The sequence below is a fragment of the Elgaria multicarinata genome, chromosome 8 (assembly GCF_023053635.1).
Source record: "Elgaria multicarinata webbii isolate HBS135686 ecotype San Diego chromosome 8, rElgMul1.1.pri, whole genome shotgun sequence".
NCBI lineage: Eukaryota > Metazoa > Chordata > Lepidosauria > Squamata > Anguidae > Elgaria > Elgaria multicarinata.
Window position 1 is genome coordinate 97,160,012 of NC_086178.1, and position 26,629 is coordinate 97,186,640.

At 41.5% G+C, this 26,629-nt stretch overlaps 1 protein-coding gene across 1 annotated transcript in view; it reads right to left on the reverse strand.

Annotated features, from left to right (window-relative positions):
• The window catches only part of ARID5B (AT-rich interaction domain 5B), a 217,739-nt gene that overhangs the window by 166,898 nt on the left and 24,212 nt on the right, over nt 1–26,629 (reverse strand). The window contains exon 3 of the mRNA XM_063133076.1: nt 7,987–8,212. Coding sequence (XP_062989146.1) covers nt 7,987–8,212 — 226 coding nt within the window. The remainder of the gene's footprint in view (nt 1–7,986; nt 8,213–26,629) is intronic.

Here is a 26,629-nt window from a genome sequence, read left to right on the forward strand (position 1 = left end):
TTAAAGCAGAAAAGCCATTGCCCAGACATATCCTCAGCTATTGAGCTGGAGACATAAAGGGTTTATGTCTGAAACCACATACAATAAAGCCATATGAGCACGAAAAGACGACGAGAAGCAAGGAGGGAAGAAGCTGGCTGTACTACAGCGCCCCAATAAATGGAACCCTCAAGCACTAAATTAAGTCATTCCTCCCCTACACCTCTTCCTTCAATCTCAGCTCTGACTCCTCTATCTTTTACTTCTTTTTCTAAAGACACGTTTGGAGATGAAGCCATTTGTAACTGCCTGTCCTCAGACAGTTTGTGGCAATGTAATTGACAACGAGCCCACTGCAAAAAATGAAAATGCTGTTTTAATAACCTTATCCTAAAACACATTCTGCTGTATGCCTCAAAGGGTTTCAATAAAAAAAAAATCAACCTGTAGAGACATATTTTCTTGGCTTAAACACCAATCCGGAGCATATAAATGTAGTCCAACTATAATGACATATTTATAGGCCAATAAAGCTTACACTACAGCTTTCATACTTCACTTAAAGGAACTCTGTAAGAAGCAGTGTTATATAAAATAATTTGATCCACCCCCCTTACAGACTGTGCAGACCAAGGAATATTTGTTTTAAAAAATGCAACTCTCCCATGTTTAATGGACTTGTTTACACCACATGGTTGCTAAAAATCTGTAAAAACAAATAACCTCTCATACAGCTATTTTCTTCTGGTTTACCAAATATGGGTATATGAATACATTTTTTTTAAAAAAAGTTAAATAATTCTGAAGTTAAACCCCCCCCCACTAAAAAACAAAATAACTAGAGGCCCTTCAGTGAATGATTTAATCAGTCCAATTCTTCTGGAAAAACAGGTTCTCATGCTCATTATGAATAATACATTCCACAACCAATTCTATTTTTATCTATACAGTATTGTTGCTCTTCTGTTATTTTGATAAACATCTAAAAGAACAGCTTAATTATATAAACAAAATTATGGCTGCAATCCACAGCCCTCTTACTGAAGAGTAGTGCCTTGGACTTGGATGGGGTTCCTCTGAAATAAAGGGACTGAGGATTCTATACCAAGAACCTCCATGGGTTTTCTTTTTCTAGCCTACCCTAGCTAAAAAGATTTCAGGGAGAGGGGGTGAGGTTACAACAGCTTTCCCCAACCCTCCAGATGTTTGGCCTACAACTTACATCAGACCCAGTCAGCTTGGCCAATAGGGATGATGAGAGTTGAAGTCCAAAACATCTGGAGGAACTCATCTTGGGGGCTACCTCCCTGCTCCTAATGCCTTCAGAAATCCCTGTATCCCCTTGTCCTAGGCTGCTTACAGACAAAGCATTTATGATGCTGTCACACTGCCTTATTCACTGAATTTAAAAAGGGGATGTCCATCAGAGCTGGTTTAAGACATTTTGCTGCCAGAGGCAAAGACCAAGATGGCGACCCCTCCTATTCCATGTTCAAAAGCTGACTAGGCTGGCAGTTTAATCTTTCTTCAACCCTAGTGATGGGACGGCATGTTCCACCACACCCAAAGGCACCAGGCTAGCTTAGGGGACACAGGGCAGGTGTTTGGCACCCAGCTCTCTCCTCCAACATCTTGCTGTTGCCTCCCAACATCTGCTGCTTAAGGGGACTGCCTCCCTCTGTCTAATGGTAGGACTGGCCCTTCAACTCATAACCCTCCCGTGTTTTCCCACCGTTTCCTCTATCCTTTCTCTTACTGCAGAAGATCTGTTAAGAAAGGAAAGTTAGGATAGCTCCGCAATGCCTTCTTATGGGTGGCATTAGGAACCCCCTGGCTGGAAGCACCCTGACAAATCCCAAAAACAGGCTCCGGTGAACATCTAGCATCTCTTTTACACCTCCTGCTCTCAAACGCCTGGCCTGGCCTCTTCCCATTCTGTGCCCCTTTGTCACGCCTCTTTAGCCTCTGGCAGCAGTGACAGTGTAACAGGTTTATACTGGTGCAAGAAGTGGAGCCACAAACCTGCATGGAATATGTAACACCTAGCATACATCTGAGGAAACATGACACAAAAAAATTGATGCCGGCTGAAGGCATAACTATCTCGCAGATCTAATAATGTTGGAGATGGTGTGTGTGTGTGTGTGTGTGTGTGTGTGTGTGTGTGGTTGAAGAGGGGGCTAATTAAACAACAAGCCTCACTTTTTTGCATATTCATGACCTAAGGACTAGAAACTTGTTTTGTTTTTGTTTTTTAAATGAAAGCTGACATTTTCAAAAAACTGAATTCTGTATCCAGGCAAATACCACATTCAATATTTTCTCTACACTCCCTGCAAAATCATGGCACATACACAGCCCTGGCCTAACATCTGGATGGTTTCTGGTGTATCTAGGAGTAATAAATAGCACCATGGCTGTAAGATGTATAAAAAGGCAGAAGGAATATAGCATTAATGCTGCCATCCTATATCCACTTACCTGGGAGTAAGCCCCAGTGAAATGAAATTGGACTTACCCCTGAATAGACAAATATAGGATTGTGCTGTTACTGTCTTGAATTTTAACAACTATGAGGTGTAAGATTTAATAGAAAATCCCACAGTATTAAATTGGGATTAAAAAAAAGATGGAGATTTATAGAAGTTTGCAAACTTCTTTAAAGAAGTTTCAGGCAGAATAATACCCTTTCAATGTCTCCCATTCTGAATACACTTATTAGAAAGATTCCACTGAAATCACTGAAGCATATTCCTAAGTAATCTTAGGACTGTGGCCTGAAAGTAATTTTAAAAAACATGTTTTTATTAGGGATATAATATTCTACTGAATTCTATGAGAATATTAAAGGCCACCGGAACATCAGAGCTCTATGAAATTCTACAGGGAAAAAAATATTGTATTAAGGCTACCATTTTCAGTTAAATTATTTGCTCCCGCCGCCAAAAAAAAGAAAAAGAAAAAAGAAGATAAAAGTATAAAGAATATGGATAGATGTCTGTACATCTGCTGAACAGAAATTACCAAAACGTACTAGCTAACTTACATGCAAAAAATGGGAACCTCCTCACAAACATGCACACACACAAAACCCTCTTTCTAAAATGCTGTTAAAGAACTGTGCTACGTGATATGACACCTTCTAGAGATTACCGGGCTTCAAAACAAAGATTGCCATTGTTTTGCCCTAAGATGTTATAGGGATAAAGACCTGGTTCAGAATTCTGTCTGTGATGTAGGAACATACCTATATAACATGTGGCTTGAGGGCTTCTACACACAATGCTCCAATTTGCACAATTCTTCCTTTCTCAAAAAAGGAGGGCTGGGGAGAAGAAAATGTACAAAGAAGCTCACAACCAAACAAATACATAAGGCTGTGTGCATGACTGATTTTATTTATTTATTTATTTATGTAGTGCCATCAATGTGCATGCGCTTTACAGAGTCTCATGTTATCAGAGACATGCAGTGGAAGGGTGCACTGCACGCCCTCCCCACTAACCCAAGGGAACAAGCAGCCTGATAATAGTGTGAACCAGGCCAACACATTCTAAAACCTAACTTCACTTAGAGCTTGATGATGGCTGAATAGGTTGCAACAACCCAGGAAGAAAAGAGTTTGGAGGTCATGAGCAGGACCATCGCTCAGTAGCGGAGGACTTCAGAACTGGGGATAAGCAAAATTCCTAACCACGTCCCTGGAGAACCACTGCTAGTCAGAAGAAACAATACTGGGCCAGAAGGACAAGCAGTCGGACTTGGTTTAAGGCATCTTCCTACGTTTCAGTTTTCACCCCGTAGAGAGGTCACCAGCTCACATAGTTTCAAGGAAATGTTTGACTCGATCTCAATTCCTATTCTTAAAACTGGACAGAGGACAGCAGACCACTTCTGAGATAGCTTCTCCTCTAGGAGGAGACCAAGGTCAACTTCTGACTTTACCAGGGAGATAGGCCTCCCAGACCAAGCTTGGCAGACCAGAAGTCCCTCAACCCTTGGCACTTCTTATCTTAAAAACCAAAACACTGTGCATAAGCAACAGGCCAAATGTTAAAGAAGAACAAAGCACATAGGAACAGGAGGAACATTCCTGTGAGGTCTTGCCTACTCCTGCACAAGTGCGTAGTCCATCCAAAGCTGTTAGGGTCAGCTGGATGGGTAGACTGCCCCACACCCAAACTCCAGAACATTAAAGTAAAAATGCTGCTTTTCGCTCAGGTGAACAGAGGGCAATCTTCATCTCTGGGGCGTATTAAAGCAGTGTTACCCTTCTGAGTGGGCCTTTACAGATTATGGCCATGGAAGTATTGCTGCTAAGCCCTATATGAAAGTCATCCTGAAATTAACCTTGCCCTCTTCCACTTCAATCTTATGCAGGTGCAAGCCCCTTTGAATGTGCCAAGTTGCAGAGATCTTCTGGGTACCATTATACATTCTATTAGTAAAGTTTCCGTGGGAAGCCACAGGAAGGGACAACATCATCTGGGAATACGCAAATAATTCTAGTGTTTAACACTCTTGGCATCCAAGATACTGGCTGGGAATTGTACATCAACACCTCTGGAGGGCCCCAAGTTAGAGACCACCCTTTCCAAGACACAGTGTCTCAGGAGGGAGGAAAAGCAGTGAAAAGGGTATAAAATAAAATAAAAAATAAAACAAGTCAGATGTATACATTCTTCATAAAGTAATCCTGCATCCTGTGCCAATGACAGAGGGCCTCTCTGCTAGGAGAGGGAAGCCTCTTGCCTGAGTGAAACCAAAATTTGAACATGCCTTCTGTCAGGAGGTGAAGACTGCCCTCTGTCAATCTTGAGGTGAAAAGAATTTGATAAATCAATGCAGGGATAGCATTTCAATGGCCTATTAGCCATGAAGGCTACAACAGAAGATTCTCAGTGTAATGAGGAAGTATGCCTCCGATTACCTGATCCTGAGAACGGATAACAGGGGGTGGTTATTGTCATCATGCCCTGCTTCTGAGTATCCCAGGGGCATTTCTACAATCACAGGGACTAGAAACTGCTCTTTAAAACAAAACAAGCAGAAGTTATTTGGGTTAACAGAAGTCATGTTTGCATTCCAGGGCATAAACTAAAACTATACTCGCTGAAATCAAGTCATGCTTGCAGTTACTTTTGATTAAAGCCTCATCCCAATTCATACAATCTGATGGGATTTGTGAATTGTTTTCATGGCTTTGCTAGACAAAGCTAGACCTTAATGAAGAATCAATTCCTTTGGGTTATTTATTGATGCGGAAAGCAAAATATATACAATCCCTTTCTTCTTTCATTCCAGTAATGTTTTGGAAGGTGTGGGGGCGGGGAAATTAATATTCATTTTTTTAAAAGTGTAACAAGCTTCCTTGTCGTTTCACAGAATGTGCCCATTACCTAAAGCTGTATGTTTAATTAAATTAATGTCCACTTGTGCCCATGGGCTTCATATGGGCCCAGTTATTGACAGCCCAATCAGTCATGCAACATTTTTTTTTTTTTTAAGACACAACTCTTTGGATACTGAGCTGAATTTCTGATGCTCTCAGTAGCACAAATCCACTATTCAAGTTCATATTCCATTATACATTGGTTTTATATTTTTAATCAGTTTTATGCATTTTATGTTTGTATATTTAGTGTTGTCTCCGCCTCGATCCAGAGGGAGAGGTAGGTAAGAAATAAATTATTATTATTACATCCGTATTTATTTATTTATGTGTTTGTTTGTTTGTTTATTTATTATGTAAAGAGGAAGTTTTGTAATATGAGGATTGTGATTTTTTTAATTAAATATACTTTTTTGGCTGCTGGATAGACATTTCTGGATTGTCAGCTTTGTTTTGTTTTATTGTTTTGTTAAAAGTTTTGTTCATTGGTGGAAAACAAAGGCAGTGTGCAATAAATTTACAAAAGAAATCTCTCTTAAAACATTACATTTTTCAGACATGCACAGCAGATGTTAGGAAATTAACTGTAAAATGGAAAGCGTCCAGTATCACTGGGGACGCTAGCCCATACTGGTAATTACATAAAGAAGAAGAATATTCAACATCAAGACCCTGTAAAAGACTTTTGATCCATGTGAGATTCAGCTACTGCCAAGGTTATTTTTTGTGGGGGGTGGGGAAGTGAAGACAAGGCCAAAAAAGGAGAATGGTCTGCTCACATAGAGTGCAACAGTAGAGTCTTCATATTAGTCATGCCAATTAGCAAGCTTGACCTGGAAGCTTTTACAAGGGAATCAGGGAGTACCACCTGATCTGTTCCAGCCTATTGTAGTTAAGCAGTTTTGAAGTCCGGCCATAGCCATTTTCAGCCAACATTTCCTTGCTGTTCTGGGTGGTTTCCCTTCAGTTCCTTCCTTTAGCTGGAGGGTGGGTAGTGGTACACACGCTGAACTTCAGCCTGATCTCCCGGCCTTTGCCATAACATTATGGAGGAAACGACAGTGCACAGACTGAGTGAGAGGCGAGATGCCAACTTCAGTTTTACATTGTTCAACCACCACCCCTTTTTAAACATTTGTCTGTCTTCTATTTCCTCCATGCACTGTTTGATTTACATCAACGTCCTAAACATATTGGCCTACAGGAATTAAAAATTCACACTTCCCTAAATGCAACAGTTAATGTACGTATTCCTCTTTTTGCTCACTAGTGGTGGCCTGTAAGAAACTATGAACCCCCACATAGCCTGCAGCCCATCTAGATACCACCAAACAAATGTCTACTTTAGATAGATAGGGAAAAAAGCAATTTTCAGTCAACAGCACCATACCTATTTATACCCGGTAACAACTTAACCTTGTATCCAATATATGTCAAAGGCAATTGTCTCACCAATATAAAGTCGGCTCGGGATGGGTATTCACTTTTAACCTTTTTAAAAAATCTTTTATTAATAGCCTACCCTTTGAGCTATTTAAACATCATCTTTTACCCCCAAAAATCAACTGGGCAGATACATGATCTTGCAATTCAACTCTGGAATATATTTTCTCAATAAACAAACACTCTTACCATCCGTAATGGGGAAAAGGGGTAAATTCTATGACAGGAATCCAAAGAACTGCACAATTATTTCAGGACACTGAAGGGGGCTTTGCAGGACTGGTCCAAGATATTTTGTTGCTTGAGGTGAAAATGGTGCTCTGTCTCCATTCTATTTAAATAAGCCAAACTAGGTTGGCAAAATAATTTTACTTCAACACTGGTGATGGAATAGTGTCCTCCACCATACCTGAGGCAGTCAGCTAGTTTAGTGGGCTCAGGACAAGCTCTATGGTGTACACAGCACTGTCCTCTAATGGAGGGGAATGCTCAAGGTCTCAGGAGAAATAGCTAGGTGAGCTGCTGCCCTCCAGCATCTGCTGCCTGAGGCAATTGCCTCACTTCACTTAATGGCAGGGATGGCCCTGTACCTGCTGCTTTATAAATGGTAGCCCCTGGTGCAATACAGTCAGTTGCTGCTGAATTAACAGGACCTTAAAGATGTGTTTGTGATTAGATACGGTATGGTACCACTGGAGAACCGCTCAGTGGATTGTGCTCCATGTTAATTGGCGGGAAGGGACTGCCATTTTACATTCCCACCTCAGTGACCAAGATGTCTTGTGTTGGCTCTTTTATAGACAATTTCAAGGTTTCAGGTTAAACAGGATGGGAACCAAAGAGCATGCCCAGTAAGATTACTTTATTCCCCAATCCCCTGCACTGCTGACTCTCAATGCAATATCACAAACTGATTTTGAAGGCTTTTCCCATTTCAGATGCAGCTTGATACCTTCCATTTCAGAGGCAGCAGGACTGAAGGGGTATGTGGGTCTATTTGAGAAAAGCAAGCACAAAGACCCCATTGGACATACAGAACTAGCTGCAGGATTCTTGGATCCCAGCTATGCATTTCTTCACAATCCAACAGACAAGTGCAATACGAAACTGGTCCAGTCAGATGACAGGGTTAATTTCATGGGAGCACACACAGAAGACAAAGGAGTACTTACCAAGGTCGGCCTTTTCCTTCAAAATGTCTTTAAAGTTGAGCCCGCTGTTATGTGTGGATTGCCTGAACCTACTCAGTGCTTCCTTCTGCCCATTCTTTCCCAGATCTGTGGGTCTGATGGCTTCACCCCGGAGGCCACGTTTCCATTTTGAGAAGTCTGCCTGGGCCCATTTTGCCAAGTCTTCAAGCTTCACTGTTACCTTCTCTGAAGCAGCAATAACTTCATCCTATGAGAGACCACAAAAACAAGAAGAGAAAGGGTCATGTTAGGTTCAACAATGTATGGTAAAAGTTACCATTCTTGTTCTGTGAGATCTTATTAGAGCTATTTCGCAGGCTATTGCCAGATTAATTTTCACAGTCACTAACAGAATATTCTAATCAAGTGGAGACCAGTGTGAAGTGGGTGTGTATTTTTGAGTGCAGTAACGTCTCTGCGTCTATTCCCCTTTCACTTTCTCACACCCATCCACTCGTCACATGCAATGCTCATATGCACACACCAGTCATATGCACATTACATGCATACGTACAACCTAACAATTGATCCCATACTTTGCTTCAAACTCGTTTTTCTTCCAATCTCCTTCCCACCAAACATCCACAGCCTCATTTGTCCCTAGGTCAATATGCTGACAGTTTATTCCTAAACATCTGTGTGACTGAAATGTTCATAACCATTCTATGACACTTCAGCAGCTGAGCCAATGTCTGTGAAGGCCTCGGTTTATTATATTGAATCACACGCTCTCACAGCTAATAGGGACAGAGATTTTATGGAGTTTGTTTGATGGCGGGGAGTGGGTCTAAATTGACAAAATGGTGTGTTCTGTGCTTTGATTTGATCTTTTATAAGAAGGCCAGGGAACCTTTTTCAGCCTTAGGGTCGAATTGCCACCAGGGAAACCTCTGGTGGGCTGCATGCTTGCAGTAAGCATGGCTGGAGCTCAAAGCAAGTGTAGCCATCCACTCCCTTACACACACACCATCTGCACCATTTACACACACACACACACACACACACACTCCATAGCATTAGCGCGCATGCACACACACACACACACACACACACACACACCATTCCCTCCACACCATTTATACACATACATACATACACATGCACCCTTCTCAGTACCCATGAGGATCTGCTGAGGATGTGGGGGAATTTTCATCCCCCTTGTGGTACACTGGGGGGATTTTTAAATCTCTCTACCGAGCATACCATGATAAAAATAATGATTGGATCCATGTTGATCAGCTGAGAAGGCCGGATGGAGATGAAAATACCCTGGAAGTGCTCCAGGAGTGTCTGAAAGGTCATGAAGAGGGAAAGCCGCAGCCCAAACATAAATGATCTAAGTGAACTCCTCACAGGCCCATGGGCCAGAGCTTCCCCATGCCTGATCTATGACTACAGTACGTTCCATAAAAGGTTAAATTAGGCCGGCCATGAGTCCTGCCTCACACAGGACAGTAGTGGATTAGAAGGGTTGCCCAGTCCAATATTTAGCACCTGAACAGTAGGTTGAACAGCCACACAGGTCACCTGATCACAGTCTCCCACACTACGGTGAGATGAATTGTATTTCTATCTAAATCATGGTGTTGATTTCTAAATTTGCATCTAGGCATATAAATCAGCACGTGCAATTTTATTTTACAAATCGGTCTCCTCTTTTGTCCTCTTTTTTGTGGGGGGTGATGCATAGATGGCCACCCTAGATTAGGCTAGCTTTCCTTCATGAAACGATACACTGATATCACATCACACATTCTGTGGCTTTTTAGTGTTGCTGTCATTGAAGTCATTACCCAGGAATAGCAGGGCTGATATCCTGAAAGAAATTAGAAACCAGGATTGAGGAAAGAAATATTTAATGTATTGCCAAAGAGTTGTGGGCCAGGGTGGGGGGTGGGGGGAGAGAGAAAACTCACTTTTTGAAAATGCAATTAATCTGCAAATGTAAAAAAAAAAAATCATAGCCAGATGACTAATGGTTCTAGCTAGTCCTCATTCACATAAATGATCTAAGTATATATAGAATTCCTGGAACTCTGACTCACCACAAAATGCCTGTTTATGATACAGTTTGCCCAGCTTGTTCAGAAATATTGAATTTAAGTTTTATCCTAAAAATTAAATGAAACTGTGATGTAATCCCAAAAGAAATACTACAGAAATTCTGCAAGTTTCCTACCAAAAGCAAACTGGCACATTCTCAGATTTCCTGCACATGTTTTCAAGATCAGAAATTAACAATAGTTCACCCCCCCCCCCCCATCCCTACACCTGCTTTTACACATGTATTTTACAGAAAAGCTGCTTAAATTTAGTTGAGCCTGCAGAGAATACACATGAAATAAGCACTTCTCCTTTTCTTTTTATTAACAAAACAGATCCTGTTACAACACAGAAAACAAGAATTTCTAAAGTTGGACCCTTCCAGGAAACAACAGGCTCTTCTCACACATGATGAATAAGCAGAACTGTGTTTTATAGAACATATGATGGAAGCAAAAGGCTTTCTTTCATTTCTTTCTCCTTTTTTAAACCCTAGCAAAATAAACATGTCATGATTTAATTCAGACATTCAGGATGCTTTAAGAACTGGGAGTGCTGTAGAGATTGTGATTTTAATGGAGTTACTTTGAACTAAATTATCTGAGGATTTGTCACCTCCAATCAACCTACCTTGCATTCATTATCAAGGAACTGCATACATCACAATTTCCACCCCCACATTTTTGTCCTGCCATTCCTTCTCAGGAACTCTGGATGGCATAAATGAGGCTATCCTATATCATCCTCACAACAACCATATAAAGGTAGGTTCAGCTAAAAGTCATGATTGGCCCAAAGTATACAGTACATTTCATGGTTGGATGGGGATTTGAGCCTGGATCTCCGTAGCCCACATCCAACACAAGTCCACTATACCATATTGGCACAAAAATAAAGGCACAGACCAGCCTTCCCTAATCTGCTGTCTTCCAGCTGTATTGGACTATAACACCCACCATCCTCAGTCAGCAGCCATCCATTCATGTTTTTTCTTTCTCAAATGCATACATTCCTCAAGTAATAAAATATTGCTCAACTGTCAACAAAACAAAAGGTGTGGAAGGGTTATTGTGAGAACCTACCAAGGAATCTACTTTTGCTTGGCGGTGGGGGTGGGGTGGGCAAGCTGATTTATGCAGCAATCCTATGCATGCTTACTTGGGAGTTATTCAGTGAAATTGACTTCTGAGGAGAACATTTTTTGTGTGTGACTCAAAATGTCTGTCCAAGGAGCTGCCTGCTACTAGAATAAGGGTGGGCAACTTGTGGCCTCCAGATGTTTTGGCCTATAATTGCCATCATCCCTCACTATTGGCTATGCTGGCTAAGGCTGATTGGAATTGTAGGTCAAAATATCTAAAGGCCTGCAAGTTGTCCACCCGTGTTAGACCAAGGTTTAAAAGAAAATACAAAGAGTTGCCCTGGATTGTTCAAAGACTAATCTAGAGCAGTATCCTGTTCACTTAGTAGTAAACCAGCTGTCTGTGAGAAGCCCATTAGGAGATGAATGCAAAGTGGTGGTTAAAGTGTTGGACTGGGACTCAGGAGACCCAGGTTCTGGTCCCCACTCAACCATGCAGCTCTCTGGGTGACTTTAGGCCAGTCACTGATTCTCAGCCTAACCTACCTCAGAGGGTTATTGTAAGTTCCCTTTGGTTCCTTTCAAGAGAAAGAAAGCTGGGATATATATGTAGTAGTAGTAATAATAATAATAACAACAACAACAACAACGGCAGCACCCTACTGCTTGTATTCCACAGCAACTGGTGTACATTAGCATACTGCTTCCAATACTGGAGGTAATTTACACCCAACATGACTAGTAGCCATTGATAGCCTTATCCTATATGAATGTGTCCAATCTCCTTTTAAAGCCATCCAAGTTGGTGTCCATCATTACATCTTGTCATTTTTAATGTTCACCGTTTTTAACTTTTGTAAACCGCCCAGAGAGCTTCAGCTATGGGGCAGTATATAAATGTAAATAATAATAATAGGCAGATGTGCTTCAATGTAAGCAAGTGTAAAGTAGTGCACATTGGAGCAAAAAATCCTAACTTCAAGTAAAACCTGATGGGATCTGAGCTAGCGGTGATCAACCAAGAAACAGATCTTGGAGTTGTGTTGGACAGCTCAGTGAAAATGTGAGCATGCTGTAAAAACGGCAACCTCCACATGTTAGGCATAATTAGAAAAGGAATTAAGAATAAAACTGCCAATATCATACTGCGTCTATACAAATCTATGGCGCAATCACAGTTGGAATACTGTGTACAGTTTTGGTCACCATACTTTTAAAAAAAGGTATTATGGAGCTGGAAAAGGGGCTGGAGCATCTCCCCTATGATTGTTTAACTTGGGGGAAAAGAGGGGAAAGGGAGACATGATAGAGGTTTTCATACTTATGCATGTTGTGGAGAATGTGGATAGGGAGACATTTTTCTCCCTGTCTCAAAATTCTAGATCCTGGGGTCAGCCCATGAAGCTGAGTGGTGGGAGATTCAGGGCAGATAAAAGGAAGTACTTCTTCACACACCACATAGTTAAACTATGGAATTCGCTACCACAAGATGTAGTGATGGCCACCAATTTGGAGGGCTTTAAAAGGGGTGGCAGATAAATTCCTGGAGAAGAAGGCTATCAATGGCTACTAGTCCTGGTAGCTATGTGCTGCCTCCAGTGTCAGAGGCAGTAAGCCTATGTACACCAGTTGCTGGGGAACTTGGGTGGAAAGGTGCTGTTGCACTTGTGCCCTTCCTTGTGGGTTCCTGGTTGACAACTGGTTGGCCACTGTGTGACCAGAATGTGGACTAGATGGACCTTTGGTCTGATCCGCCATGGTTTGTTCTTATGCTGTTTTGATTACTTTAGATAATGGCTTGTCTCTAGATTTTAGAGTGGACCCACTGAAATAAATAAAATTTAAGGCAAACTAGCATAAGTCACATTTATTTCAATGGGTCTACATTAAGTATGACTAATCTGGATCCAGCCCAATGTGTGTACAGTTTTTTTAACATACAAAAAGCACTATACAATGATAATTATTAACTAACCTGATGTTTAGCAATTAGCATCAATTTTTTCTCTCCTTTTTTTTTGCACTATCTCTCATAAATTACTGCTTTAAAGAGCTGACCATTATTTGATCAACATTTAACAAAGTCAATTAACTAAGCATGATTTGACCAAATAACCAGCAGTACAACAGTGTATATGTGTCAGGGGGACAACAAGAAACCCCCCCCCCCAACCTCATCTGTTCCATACTAGCAAACCCAAGCTCCCATAAAACACACACAGCATTTTTAGAGTCTGTACATAAAATAGTCTGTCTGGGCACAATCAAGGCTTAAGTATCACCTCTCACAAAGCTCAACAATACGAAAGTTCTGGGAAGCAATTATTTTTCATAAAACACTGAGAGCCAGATCAGATGTGGCCTTGGTAAAAGTGCTGTTTTCCAAAGAAGCTGTTATGACCAAATGATTATTACTTCCATTACCAGTTTGTTCACATCCTTTCCAAGAATTGCTATGACTAACTTTTGGTTGGCATTCAAAGTGAGCAAAGCAAACAGTTTAATAACCCAAAGACGAGTACAATCATTACTACATCACCAATGAATAATCCTGTTATTGAGAATACAACCTTTATACTCTGACTCCGAAGCATACAAGGTACACACAGAGACCATAAACTCTGTATCACTGTGGAACTAACTATTTCCCTTCTCCTAGCTAACTCAACACACTCTCCCTCCCAAATTTATTTCATAACATATTCAGGATTGGTTGAAAAAAAATCTGACGAAGTTTGAAATGTCATTGTCAGAAGCTACATCAGAGTACAAAACCCATATTTACATCAATGCATATTCCTTCACACCTTTTTCCTTCGCTATCTCCCCTCACTTTCAGAGTTCAAAAAAGTAAGCTCTTTGAGGCAGGGAACTATCTTTTTTGTTCCTTCCCCCACCCCCTTGTACTCTGTGAAATATCATGCAGTTGTTTTTTCTGTGGATTATAATTTGTTTTATAAATGAAATGTTTAGTTTATAAGGAACCTTGAAGGACACATCAGGGTGGTATTATCAAACAATGACAACTATAAAATGTGGCTTATAGCAAGTCCGACACACCACAATATTCACCACTGTCACGAGATTATCATAATTTCCATCAGTGCGTAGGGCCAGAACAAAAGATCACTGCAGAAAAGTTATTATCACGTCACAATATTAGTAGAATTAGCACATACACACTGAAGACACAACCCAACCAAAGAACTTTCAATGGGAGGGATTTAAACACATGCTTATCATGTTCCTATCTGAGCATTTGTAGCCTCCCACTGAAATCAATGGGGCTTGGAAGTATTTAACTTAGGCTGGACTGTGCACATTGTGTCAGAACATGTGGCATCTAATGCCACCTCTTCTACACCATGGGAAGGAGTAGAAAAATATAAGTGCATCTTTGTCCAGAGCCCCTCTATGCAGATCTCTAAAAGGCAAGACTTAATTTGAACCTGAGGAGTTCAGCCAAAGACTCAATTTTAGTAGAAAAACACAGCCCTGGAATATCAAATTAATAGGAACGCACCCCAGAACATGTGCTGAGTTTTGTTTTGTTTTTACTGTTGACAGTATGCCTGCCATATATCTTGGGTTAGGAAAGGCTTGCAAATTGTCAATTGCCTGGTGTAAAATTGCCCCATTCCTAGGTGAATGGCTAGGCAAAAAAAGTTATTTTTACATGACTTTTCAGCCAAATAGTCCCCAAAATAACACAGGTTAAAACATGCAAGAAAATGATGAAATACTATTAGAAGAAATCAGAGCCAGCCCAAAACAGCAAAATCTAAAACAGTATCTTAAAAATAACAGAAGGTGCACAAAATTGTGAGGCTGGAATAACTCAGTTTTCATTAAAAGCCTGAGGGAAGAAAATAATATTCAGAGAATTCCCCCCGCCCCCCTTGTAGGCCAAAATTTCTAACATAGGAATGTATGAGCTTGCAGACTGGTATTTTTTGGGCCTACTACCTAAAGAACTATGAGGTAGATATTTTGGACTGAGAAGAACGGAGTTCAAATTGCTACTAAGCCTTGAACCTTACTATATAGTCACTTCCTGTCGTCTGAATTTACCTCAGAGCATTAAAAACAGGATAGTCCCACATATAGCATCTTCAGGCCCTTGGAGAAATGGGCTGATAAAAAATAAATCACATGAGCAAACTAATTTGGAAGGTTCAATTGGGGGGAGGGCAAACAAAGTTCGTTTACCTCCTCCCCCACCCCCATTACCTTTTTAACTATATACTGTATTTCTAATCTTGGAAAAAACATGCAAAAAGCAAACAGGATCATTGCCTCAAAGGAGTTTGGTAGATGGACATTCGGAGGGCGAATGAGGGAAGAATCCATCTAGAACAGGAGCAGTCACCTGGTGTTGTCCTTGCCTGCCCCCCCCCTCTCTGTTGTTTCAATTTGCGATATGGTTTTATACTAGCTGTATTGTTTTTATGCCATTTTCAAGCTGCCTTGAAGGCCTCTTTGATGCTAAACACAAGATTAGAAAACCCAAACCAAAGTAAGTTCAATTGCTATGTGCCTATAAGCAACGGTTTGGGCATGGTAAAAAGTTAAATTTGTCCCCCTCAAGCAATAGGCAGGCTTGATGGACTGAGGATGGATTTGTGGAAGGGGGGGATGACTTAGAGTGCGCCTTCTATGAAAAAAATTGAGCTGAATTTTGCAGTCATCAGAAAATGTTAACATTGCTTTGCACAGAATGGGAAGATTCACACATGCTAAACTATGGTTTGGCACTACGTGCATGAGCAACCCCTGCAAAACCTCAGACACGCACACATCCTACTCCTACTGGCCAAGAGGCAGAATAAACCAATATTCAGTTTTACTTTGCTCAAAACCTGGTTTGTTGCTCAATACCTGGCTTATTACACATGAACCACAAATGGTGGTTTAGAATAAACTCTAGTCAACTGCTAAACAAACCAACTATAAACCCTTAACTACCTTGCTTGTCAAACTAGAGTTTATTTTAAACCATGTTTCCTATATAAATAAATAATAATAATAATAAGCCAGGAATTGGGCAAAGTGACACTGAATGTTAGTTTATTCCTCCTCCCAGTGGGAGGTGGAAAGAGCAGTTCTCAAGCCTGTGACTTTACACAGCCTTTTTTCTTCTTGTTGTGCACATAATGCTAAATCATAATTACAATCATCGCCATGACCCAGTGCTTAGTGAGATTTCAGAATATAGAGAAATGGCTGAATAAAATTTCACGAGGCATTGCTCACATACTCAGAGCATTTGTTTGCAATCGTAAAGGCTAGAAACTTGCTGTTAAAAAGTCATAACCATTATATAAAATAAAAGCCAGAATTCCAAGAAGGTGAATCCTGTATCCATTAGCCTTATTCATCAGGCGAAGGGAGGGTGAAATGGTGCAGAATTGTGCAATACACACAGCTTTGTGCATGGTGTTCACATCTCATCTTACTTATTTATTTCATTTTCTGACCCCTCCCTATACCTGAAGGCTTAAGCTGAGTCACAGCTTTCTTAAACAGTACTGTAAATGAATTATCACAAAACTTTCAGACCATTTTGGGATTAAATATTTGCCATCCTCAACCCACCCACGCACCCCATTTTATGACAACTTCCAGTATAAATCTTTGGAAGGCTTTGCTCAAGTAAAAAAGGTTGCAACATTTGTCTCTGTGCTAATCTGCCTGAATCTAGAAGTCCCTGTTGCAACACAGTGCAACAATGAGGTCTGCTGAAATGTGACTTGTCAAATGGGCTCATCAATCAGTAAGTGAAGGTTGACTTTGCTAGAAGTATGGTAGTGCATTTTTATTTGTCAGAAGTTAATTTTAGAACCCCCAACATTAGAAAACAAACAAACAAATAAACAAACAAAAAGAGGTGGAACACTAAATGTCACAAGATTGAGCTTTTGCTTTCCTCCCCAGAAATATTACACACATTGAAGCACAAAATCTAGGGTACACACACACACATACACACCAGCTTGAAATTCTTGCTTGCCTTCTGAAATTCCTCATCTCTTTCATTTTTGAACCCATGATCAAGGTTTATAGTACACCTTACAAAACAGGAAACCCTGTGCTCATAAAAGCCTCGGTGTAATGAATACGCTGCCATATTTAGTCTCAGGAGACCAGGATCCAAATCCTCCCTCAGTGAGTGACCTTGGGCCAGTCACTGTCAGCCTAACAGGGTTGTTCTGAAGATAAAAAGTGTGTGTATGGGGACGATGACAACAGAGAGGACAACGTATACCTATACATTTCAGAGGAAGAGTGAGAGACAAATGTCCTCCAGAGCAAATGGTGTGTGTGGTGTGTAAGGCATTGCAGGGGAAAGCAGTGAAAATCACCTCTCTGATTCCATGAATGGGAATCTGCCTTGCAAAACGCTCTGCTTATGAAGCTTTGCATTTTTTTATTTTATAAATTTTATATACCGCTTTTCATTTCTAGAAAATAATCCTAAACAGTTCACAAAATAAAATCAGAACAAAATACTATAAAAGCAATCAATAAAACATCTCATTCTCAATAACCAGGGGGAGCAAGTTGACAGTACTAATAGTCAGGAAAGCGTCTGGGCAAATAAACTTAAGCTGTTGTGGAAGCACTCCCCACTAGGTGCCTACCTGATCTTAATGGAGAGATTATTCCACATGGTGGGTGCCACCACAGAGAAAGCTCTCCTTTGCACCACTATCAAATGAGCATCAATAAACCGTGGTATGGTAAGCAAAGCTTTTCCCTCACCCCACACACAGAGGCTGGGTTTACATGTCACGCTAACCCATGGTGGATGGCAAGCTACACTGTACTCAGCTCCCATCAGGCAAACAGGCTACACAGAGTACTCTGTTTCACACACCCCTCACCCCTCCTCCTTCTATACTACTGCCAGGCAGGAATAGAGATCACTTGAGAGGAGCAGAGCAGTGACAGTGTTTTTGGCTGCTCTTGACGAGGAGCTCTGTAGGCAAACTTCGTAACCCATGTTGGTGCGACAGACAACACTCTAACCCACCATAGGTAAAATAACCCTTACTGCAGGCCATGGGTTCTCAGGGTGGCTTATTTGGGGTGGGGAGAAATCCCCCATGGGAGGCATCCCACAGACAACACACTAATCCATCATGGGCTGTTCCAGAAAATAAACCATCATGGATTCGCATGCTGCATGAACCCAGTCAGAGTGTAAAGACCAGGCAGAAGAAGGCAGTTTCTTAAAAAACCTGATCCTGAGCTGTTTGGGGCCTGGTAAACCAACCCTAACACATCAACCATGCCTGGGTAGCTAATTAGCTGCCAGTACAGACACAGGAATCATATGAGCATGGTAGGAAGTTCTACTGAAGGGCAACCTCGCATAAGGTGTCCAATCTTGAGGTTACCAATGCATGGATCACTATTATCCCTATTTAGGAATGGTCGTAGCTGTTGTATTATCCAAAGTTGGTATTAGGTGCTCCTTGCCACCAAGGCCACTCAGGCCTCCAGTGACAGAGATGGATCCCAAAACACCCCCACACTATGTCTGGATCCAACTTATTGTATGTAAATGTTAGACCTGCTCAGCAAATCCCCCACTCTCAGCCTCATCTACAGAACATGGGGAAATAGATGAGGCTTTTAAGAAGTGGAAACAGCTCAGTCGTAGAGCACCTGCTTTGCCTGCACAAAGGTCCCAAGGTCAATCTCCAGGTAGAATTGGGGGGAAAAACCTGCTTCAAATCCTGGAGAACAGTTGCCAGTTAGCATTGGCAGTACTAGGCTAGATGGGCCAATGATCTTACTCAGTATAAGCCAGCTTCCCATGTTCCTATGGTCCTTTTAAGGCTTTGTAAGCTTTAATCAATTCTTAGAATGGTGGGAATTAATTAAATTCTTTAAAATTAGCCATCTTACTATAGTACAAAAAGCAATAACATTCACGATTGGCAAGAGCCAAAGCATTCCAGGTACTAAAGTTATTACAGACATCTTGTAGGCAAATAATTATTTTGTCTAATTGCCTATTTAGACTGAAGATTATGGTGCTAAAATTTTGCTAATTATCTTCAGTTATGAGAAATACAGCTTCCCTCTGGTACTATAACATTTCTAGCTCTCTTCTTGTGCTAAATATGCTGCGAAAAGGCCAAACAACAACCAGGGCTGTGTACATTCTCAGTGTTTGTGAGGTTGCTGTTTATGCTCATTGTCTTGCTATTGAGGTTGCCATTTGACACACTCAGGATCTCAGCTTCACCTGGTATTATTTTTAAAAGCAAGTTTCTAACCCTCATGGCTTCAGGAAAAAGTCTGAAAATGCATGGAGTTGCTGGCTGTAAAGGCTCGGATATGGAGGGATAGTCATCCATGAGCATTATATATATGCCCTCCCACATTTCATTTTTGTTTTACCAATTAGGAACTCTGGCACTAAATGACAAGCAGCTCCTGGGCATTCCATGCCACTAAATCAAAACGGTTATCGATCAACTGGCTGGGACTGAAACAAGACATGTGCTGAGAAAGCAATTCCCATATGCTGAGAAAGAGAAACACGCATGTTTAGAATGGCAAGAGGCAGTGCCATTAGGCTGGCCCTTCCATTAGGCAGAGTGAAGCAACTGCCTCAGGCAGCAGATGCAAGGGGGTTGCAGCTGCAGCCCTCTGGCTATTCTCATGAACTCTCTGGCTGTCCCTGGCTGTGGAAGGGCAGAGCGGCATACCAGAGACAACCTGTCTTGGACCCCCTAAATGTGGCCTGTGATGGAGGTCGCTATTCCAATTGCCAATTCAGTACATGGACTGGGCAAGGGCGCCATTTTGCCTCTTGTCTCAGGCAGCAAAATTTTTTGGGCCAGCCCTTAAAGACAGAACAGCCAACTGAAGCAGACATGCACTTGTTAGAAATGAATGTAGGAATAATGAAGCAAGCAATAATCAATAGCTGGCCAAGCATAAAAGTGACCAGGTGGGATTTGGACACATTATCCAGAGCAAAGTGATTCTACATTACATACCGGCACATCTCCATCTCACCCTCCCTGTAAGGATATCAGAGCATTACACCTAGGATTATCCCATTTTATCCTCACAACAGTCCTGTGAGGTAGACTGGTCAAGTGTGGTGCCCATGGGTATTACGGCTGAATGGGCATTTGAGTGTAGGCTTTCATGGTTCAGGTTCAACACCATCCATTGCACCAAGCCTGCTCTCCAAGAGAAACTGACATTGCATTAGAACCCACAATCTCTTACTCATGTTGTAATGCTCTAATGCAGAGGTGCAGACCCCTGGGCTCATGGGCCAAATCCAGTCCACTGGGCTCCCAATCCATCCCATGGAACCTCCTAGGGTTGGTCTAGGGGGTGGGCCTTGGCCTCCAGCATGGAAAACAGCCAAAAGGTGCGGGTAATGATGTCAGTGGGCATGGCCACAACCATTGGCATCATCTGGCCCATGGAAGGTCTGCCACCTCATACCAGTTCTACACCTCTGCTCTAACACATCAGAGTAACATTTATCACCAATTAGTGGTAGAATTGCTACAGAAGCAGTGAGCTACAAATGGAAGAGGGCACTCAATTCAGAGCCTGAAGTAAGCACTGAAGCGCACACAAAGCTCCTGGATAAGCAGGCTTTTACAGGGAGCCCAGTACAGTTCCTTCTGCACACACACAGAGCCAATTTTTCCAATGAAATGAAAGGGAATCTGCTTGCTGGTAGGGAAGCTTGAAGAGATGGGTGCATCAGAGCTCCTGCACCTACAATGAATCACTTGCACTGGGCTAAGTTTCAGAAGTCAGCCTGTCAATGGCAACCACATGGAAAGTTGACTATCCTTATCTAGTACACAATCCAGCTGCATCCTGAGATTCACTACCTCACAATATTGATGTGACCAGATGCTCCACCATGAGCTCATTGCAGGGAGAGTGGGACAAAAATTTAATTAAGGAACATGATAATAAAACCAGCAATGTTTGTTTTTCAAGGAACCCCAGAACTGTTGTTTTTAAATGGATACTGTTGTTTTTATACTGTTGTTTTTATGTTTTTGATGGTTTAAAATTCTGTGTATTTTTAATGTTTACTGTTTTTAAGTTTTGTAAACCACCCAGAGAGCTTCGGCTATGGGGCGGTATATAAATGTAATAAATAAATAAATTAAATAAAATAAATAAATGTTTATGAATATGCATGCAGAAAGTTAGAGAAGTCTGGTCCTTCACAGTTCCTAGTCTGTGGCAGGGAATCTAAGGACTGTTAGTTTGGGGGGCACCTTTAAGTTCAGCATTTCCCAACAGGGTACCCTTCACATGTGTTGGACCACAACCCCCTTCACCCCAGCTAATATGGTCAATGGCCTTGCTGGCCAGGGATGATGGGAATTGCAGTCAAACCCAACTGGAGACCACCAGGTTGGCGAAGATCATGGTAATGTGTTCCTTTTCTTTAATTCTACAATGCCGACAGAACCCAGAATGTAGAAAACAGAGGGACCCCTATATAAGAATTCTTTCCTATCTGTTCCCCTATACATACATCCTGTTACTCCATCTCTTTGCAAATATTTCCAGAGTCTTACTATAAACTCCAGCTTTTACTCCCCCCCCCCCCCCCCCGCAAACAGATTATTGTTCCCGGTTTGCACAATCTATTTTGGTCTGAGAATCTGGGCTTTGAGATTCAAAAATATGTATATTTTAGCACAGCTGCTATGCCTGCATATTACCAACAGCAAGCAACACAGAAGAAATGTAACCATTGAGCAGTTTCAAGGATTTTTGCTTGGAGTCTTGCTACCATACAGACGACAACAGGGCACCATTGGAGGCACATTTAGCTTAATAGGGTGTTAACTTCAAAGCCTGTGTGTGACCATTTGAATGTTGAGCAATTAAAACTTGCTAAAATGCAAACACTCTGCTTGCGTCTTTAAAAGAAACTAAAGAGACAGGTAAGCCTAATTTAAGTTCCAGCTCCAAACAGAGGTGGAGAAAGCCTTCCACCTAACAAAAAAATAAATAAAATAAAACTGGGGTGGGGTGTTTTGACGAAGACCCTCCAGCAAAAAATGTCAAAGAAAAGCGTGAGTCTGTACTCCTTGAGCAGCTACTAATCTTGCTACTCTTAAGTTAAAAGGAATTTACACTTTGTCACGAGTGAAATACAAATGACATATCACTCGCATTTGCTTCAACGCACAAGACAAAACATGCCGTAGACATAAAAGTGGCCTCTTATTGTGGATTATTTGACAAGACAAGCATTAAGCTGGCTATCAACATTGCACTCCTGTTGCATAATCACCTAAAGGCAACGAGGAAGTACAAATCAACTCTTTTGAGAACTTCTCTTTAAATACAACCATGTAATTTGGGAACGACACCTCTTGCCATTTTTTTTAAAAAAGTCGGTTCACCTTGGGCTTGGCTTCAAAGCCTATGGAAATAAACTGAAAACTATCTCCATACATTCCAACCTTTCCTGTTTACCCAGGACAGCCTCAGATTTTCCCTTGATACTTGCCCTTGAAATATCACTGCCTTATTTTGCTTTTTGGGGAGCTTTTGACGCATGTTTTTAAACATTAAAAAACATATTTTGTAGGTTGTGTGTCAATGTATGGGATAACATGTATGCAATCGTCAGGTTTAAACTGCTGGCCCTGCAAATGGGGCGGTTTTGGTTCTAACAAACACAACATTCTAATGCATACAACATGTAAATGCACTTGTATGAACATATATTATAGAGCAACTATAATTTCCCAATAGATCTTGAAGAAAAAGCTCAAACCTCCTCTTTGCTTTTGAATCAGGAGTGGGCAACCTGTAGCCCTGCAGTTGCTGTTGGATTACAATTCCCATTCTCCTGGATGATTGACCAGGGCTGATGCAGAGTTAGAATCCAATAACATCTGGAGAAGGGATAAGCCACCTTTTGGGAACATGGGCATATTTGAAAAGATGAGAAACTGTCCTGGCCATAAGCATAAAATGGCTGCCATCCACAAAGGATAACTAATCTACCCAGAAGCATTCATGGGAAATTAAGATGGCAGCATCTAGAGACTCTCACTTCACTCTGAAGCAATCCAAGCTGCCAGTAAAACAAATATAAAGATACTTTTAAAAACAAAAATTGAGAGGAGCATCAGTTTGCCCACTCCTGATTTGGAGAACCACAGGTTCCTCAGCTCTGTTTAAACCATGGTACCAGACCCAAACTGCAACCAAGTTGATTATTTCCTAGATTGTGATCCTACACATGCTGGGAGTAAGCCCCATTGAACTCAGTGGGGCTTACTTTTGAGAAGACATGGATAAGACTGTGCTGTTAGTGATTCTCTACATCGAAGCAAAAATCCCACACCCTTACTGAGGATTCATCTTCTGGAGACTGCAGGATTATGATCAGCACACACTCCCCCTATTTTTTATTTTTTTGTTTGTTTCTTTTGTGAGCAAGTTCCATATGTTTCATTTATATAGCCCGTAGATGGTGCTGTGATATTGTGCGCTTCTGGAAGTACCTCACCTCTTTGATGGTGGTTTATATTTACTACTGTATTTTCAACGATTTATAAAACAGCGGAATAAAACTTAAAACAGCCGGGAGAGGTACCAGAGGTTGATGACATTGTAAAAAAGACCTGTGAAGTTTCGTGAATGAACCATCATGAGCGCATGATAAATGCCTGGTACAGAAACGGCCTTAGTTGTCGAAATACAAAATGCCATGCCAGTCCACTGCTTTTGGCCCAACACCCCCATAACCCCTCATAAGCCTGTCCGGATAGTCAATGATATTAGATGTAAGCTGCAACTGTTCTAAAAGAGGTACAGCCAGATCAATAGTGAGATTAAATTAAAGTTCTATCAGGGTTCATAAGAACAGAAGTAAATACTTATGGATAGTTTACCAACACATCCCACTTAGGAACAAATCCAATGTAGATTAAATGAAAAGAGCATAGAGGAGGCCAAGAAGAGCCTACTACAATATGTACTATAGCTTGGGTGGTAATCCTAGTATAATAATAAATAGCAATGTTAAGAGTACACCAGAATATTATGATTTCCAGCCATCAAATATATTCATCAGCCCCACAGTCCTTAAATGTGATCAAACCCCCCAATGCATGAGCTAATGTTAGAGGAGTCATGAATCACTAAGGCATGACTGAGATGGTGTTGACTCCTTTAATGCATAATCATCCATGCGCTCATAATTGCATGGAGGAGGGAGAGTAGGAACATGGCTGCTGTTCCCCTACCCCCACCCCACAATCATCCATGTGTGAGGGTCATAGATGTTTATGGGCCATGGGAGCTTTTTGCTAAGGCTCATAGCCATGTTGCAGGGAGGGGAGAGATTTTAGGTCAGGCAGGAAGGGTTAAATCTCCCCTTCTCACTTGCTGTGGTTCCAATTGAAATCCCACACTCTTCTCACCCCTGCTCCATTTTATTAACTTCAATTAATATACCTATCTATCTATTAACTCCAATGTTTTTTCTAATCATGTATTTAGCATCTTTTAGTTGGTCCCCGCTCTCAACTACTATTATATACAGAAAGCTGTCGAGCTGGTGGTGGGGAGATGGGACAACTTCCTGTATTGTGCAAGTTTCTGAGATTCCTCTCCTGGGGGCTGTCTTTACGGCGGCAGGTTGCCACCGCGGTGATCCAAAACACCGCACTTTGCTGCTAAACTTGATACTGCAGGGAAAGCGCCGGTCATGTCCTCTGCTTGGGCAGAGGGTGACCAATCAGGGGTCGCCATCCACCCAGCCATGCCTCTGTTGCAGTTCCAGAGCGGGGCTGTCTTGACGTTGTCTTGTGTGTCTTTGCCTCACCCTGACTTTTTTCTCTGGAGGAAGTCCCCAACTTTTTTTCTCTGTAGCTTCAGCAGAAAGCCCCAGGGTGGGTGTGCAATTGATGCTGCGTCGTATAATTGCCACCGCACACCCACCCCAGGGCTTTCTGAGCATTTAGACAACCCCCTGGTGTCTTTAAGACATGGCTATGTACCCAGAGAAAGACCAGCTTTTTGAGTTCTATCTTTACCTGTTTCCAATTCAAGAGCAAGTGTCATTTATGGAGTGGGGCTGGGGCCAGGGCTGGGCAGTTGCCTCCTCTTTGTTTCAGACTGCCTGTGATCGCTTCTATTCTGAGATAGAAAAGCACAGCCCCCCCAAAATCTCTTAAAATATTCCGGGAGCTTTCCAATACTTCCAGAAGCAGACATTTGAATCTTGCTTTGAATGGCTTTCACCCCCTTCCCAAAGCTGAAATGACAGCCCTGCTGCTTCTGTCTGAGCAATCTTAAGTTTATACTTGTGGAGGTTTGAATTTTCTTATTAATTACTTGATTTGGGTGGGTGGGAGCCATCCAATATCAGAAAAAGGTTGAGAACTCTTGTTACAAAAGGAAGCCCTTTTAACTCATAATGCGGAATACTTGCTCATAGGAGTATGACTCAGGTCTCGTTTGGGTAATTAAAGGTTTTACAACCGAGCACAAAATGATCCCAGATGGAGAGCTTTGATTAGAATGCTCAGAAATATTTATTCGAGCTAGAAAGATTTCAGAAGTAATTTAAGAACTAGTTTTACCACTGTAGTATCACCAGCATGGTTTCAGCAAAATGAATACACCAACAATGCTAAAAGGATATAGGCTGGTTCACAAAGTACTTTTTCTGTACACGTGAGCACTACTCCAAGCTATTCATAATGAGTAACCTGAGATATTATAGATATAGTTGAAAAGCAACTCCCATAGTAACAACCCCACCTTTTTCAGTAGCCACACGTCCAAAGGAATTGCCATAGTCTATTCCCCAGATTTCTCAGTTCACACATGATGGGAGAGTTCAGACATCACTGCTCCCATGTACACAAAAAGATGTAACTTGTGAACAGGCCCTTAGCAAATGCTGACTGTGTTAAAACTTTAAGCTGGCTCACACGTGCCTGTTTAATCAATGGAAGGCTGCAACATCCAAGAGATTACTTGCACACGTAAGTGGGCCATTGCAGGCATGACACCAGAGGGAAAGCTTGGGTATACCCTCACAGCAATACTTCTTTTTGCAGCATCAAGTCACAAATTCAATTGCCAGTCAGCAAATACAAAGACATCAACTGATAAACATTATACCACTCAAGGCAATGGAGTATGAGAGCTAAAAGTCATATGTCTAAAACCCCTGATTTTTAAATGCTGGTCAGTTACTTTGCTACTATGATTCTCAAGAGAAATTTTACATATCATGGCTTTTAGATCTCTGTCCTTTTCCTTTAGATCCCTCATCAAAACCTGCCTTTTCAACTAGGCTTTTCACTGACACCCCCACCCCCACCCCCAAAACTCATTCCCAGGAGTAATCTAGCTGTGACTGCATTTGCTCACGTTTGTCCTGCACTACTCCTGCCTCTCAATCCTCTCCCTCTGCTGACTTTCCAACTATTGGTTTTAGATTGTAAGTGTCTC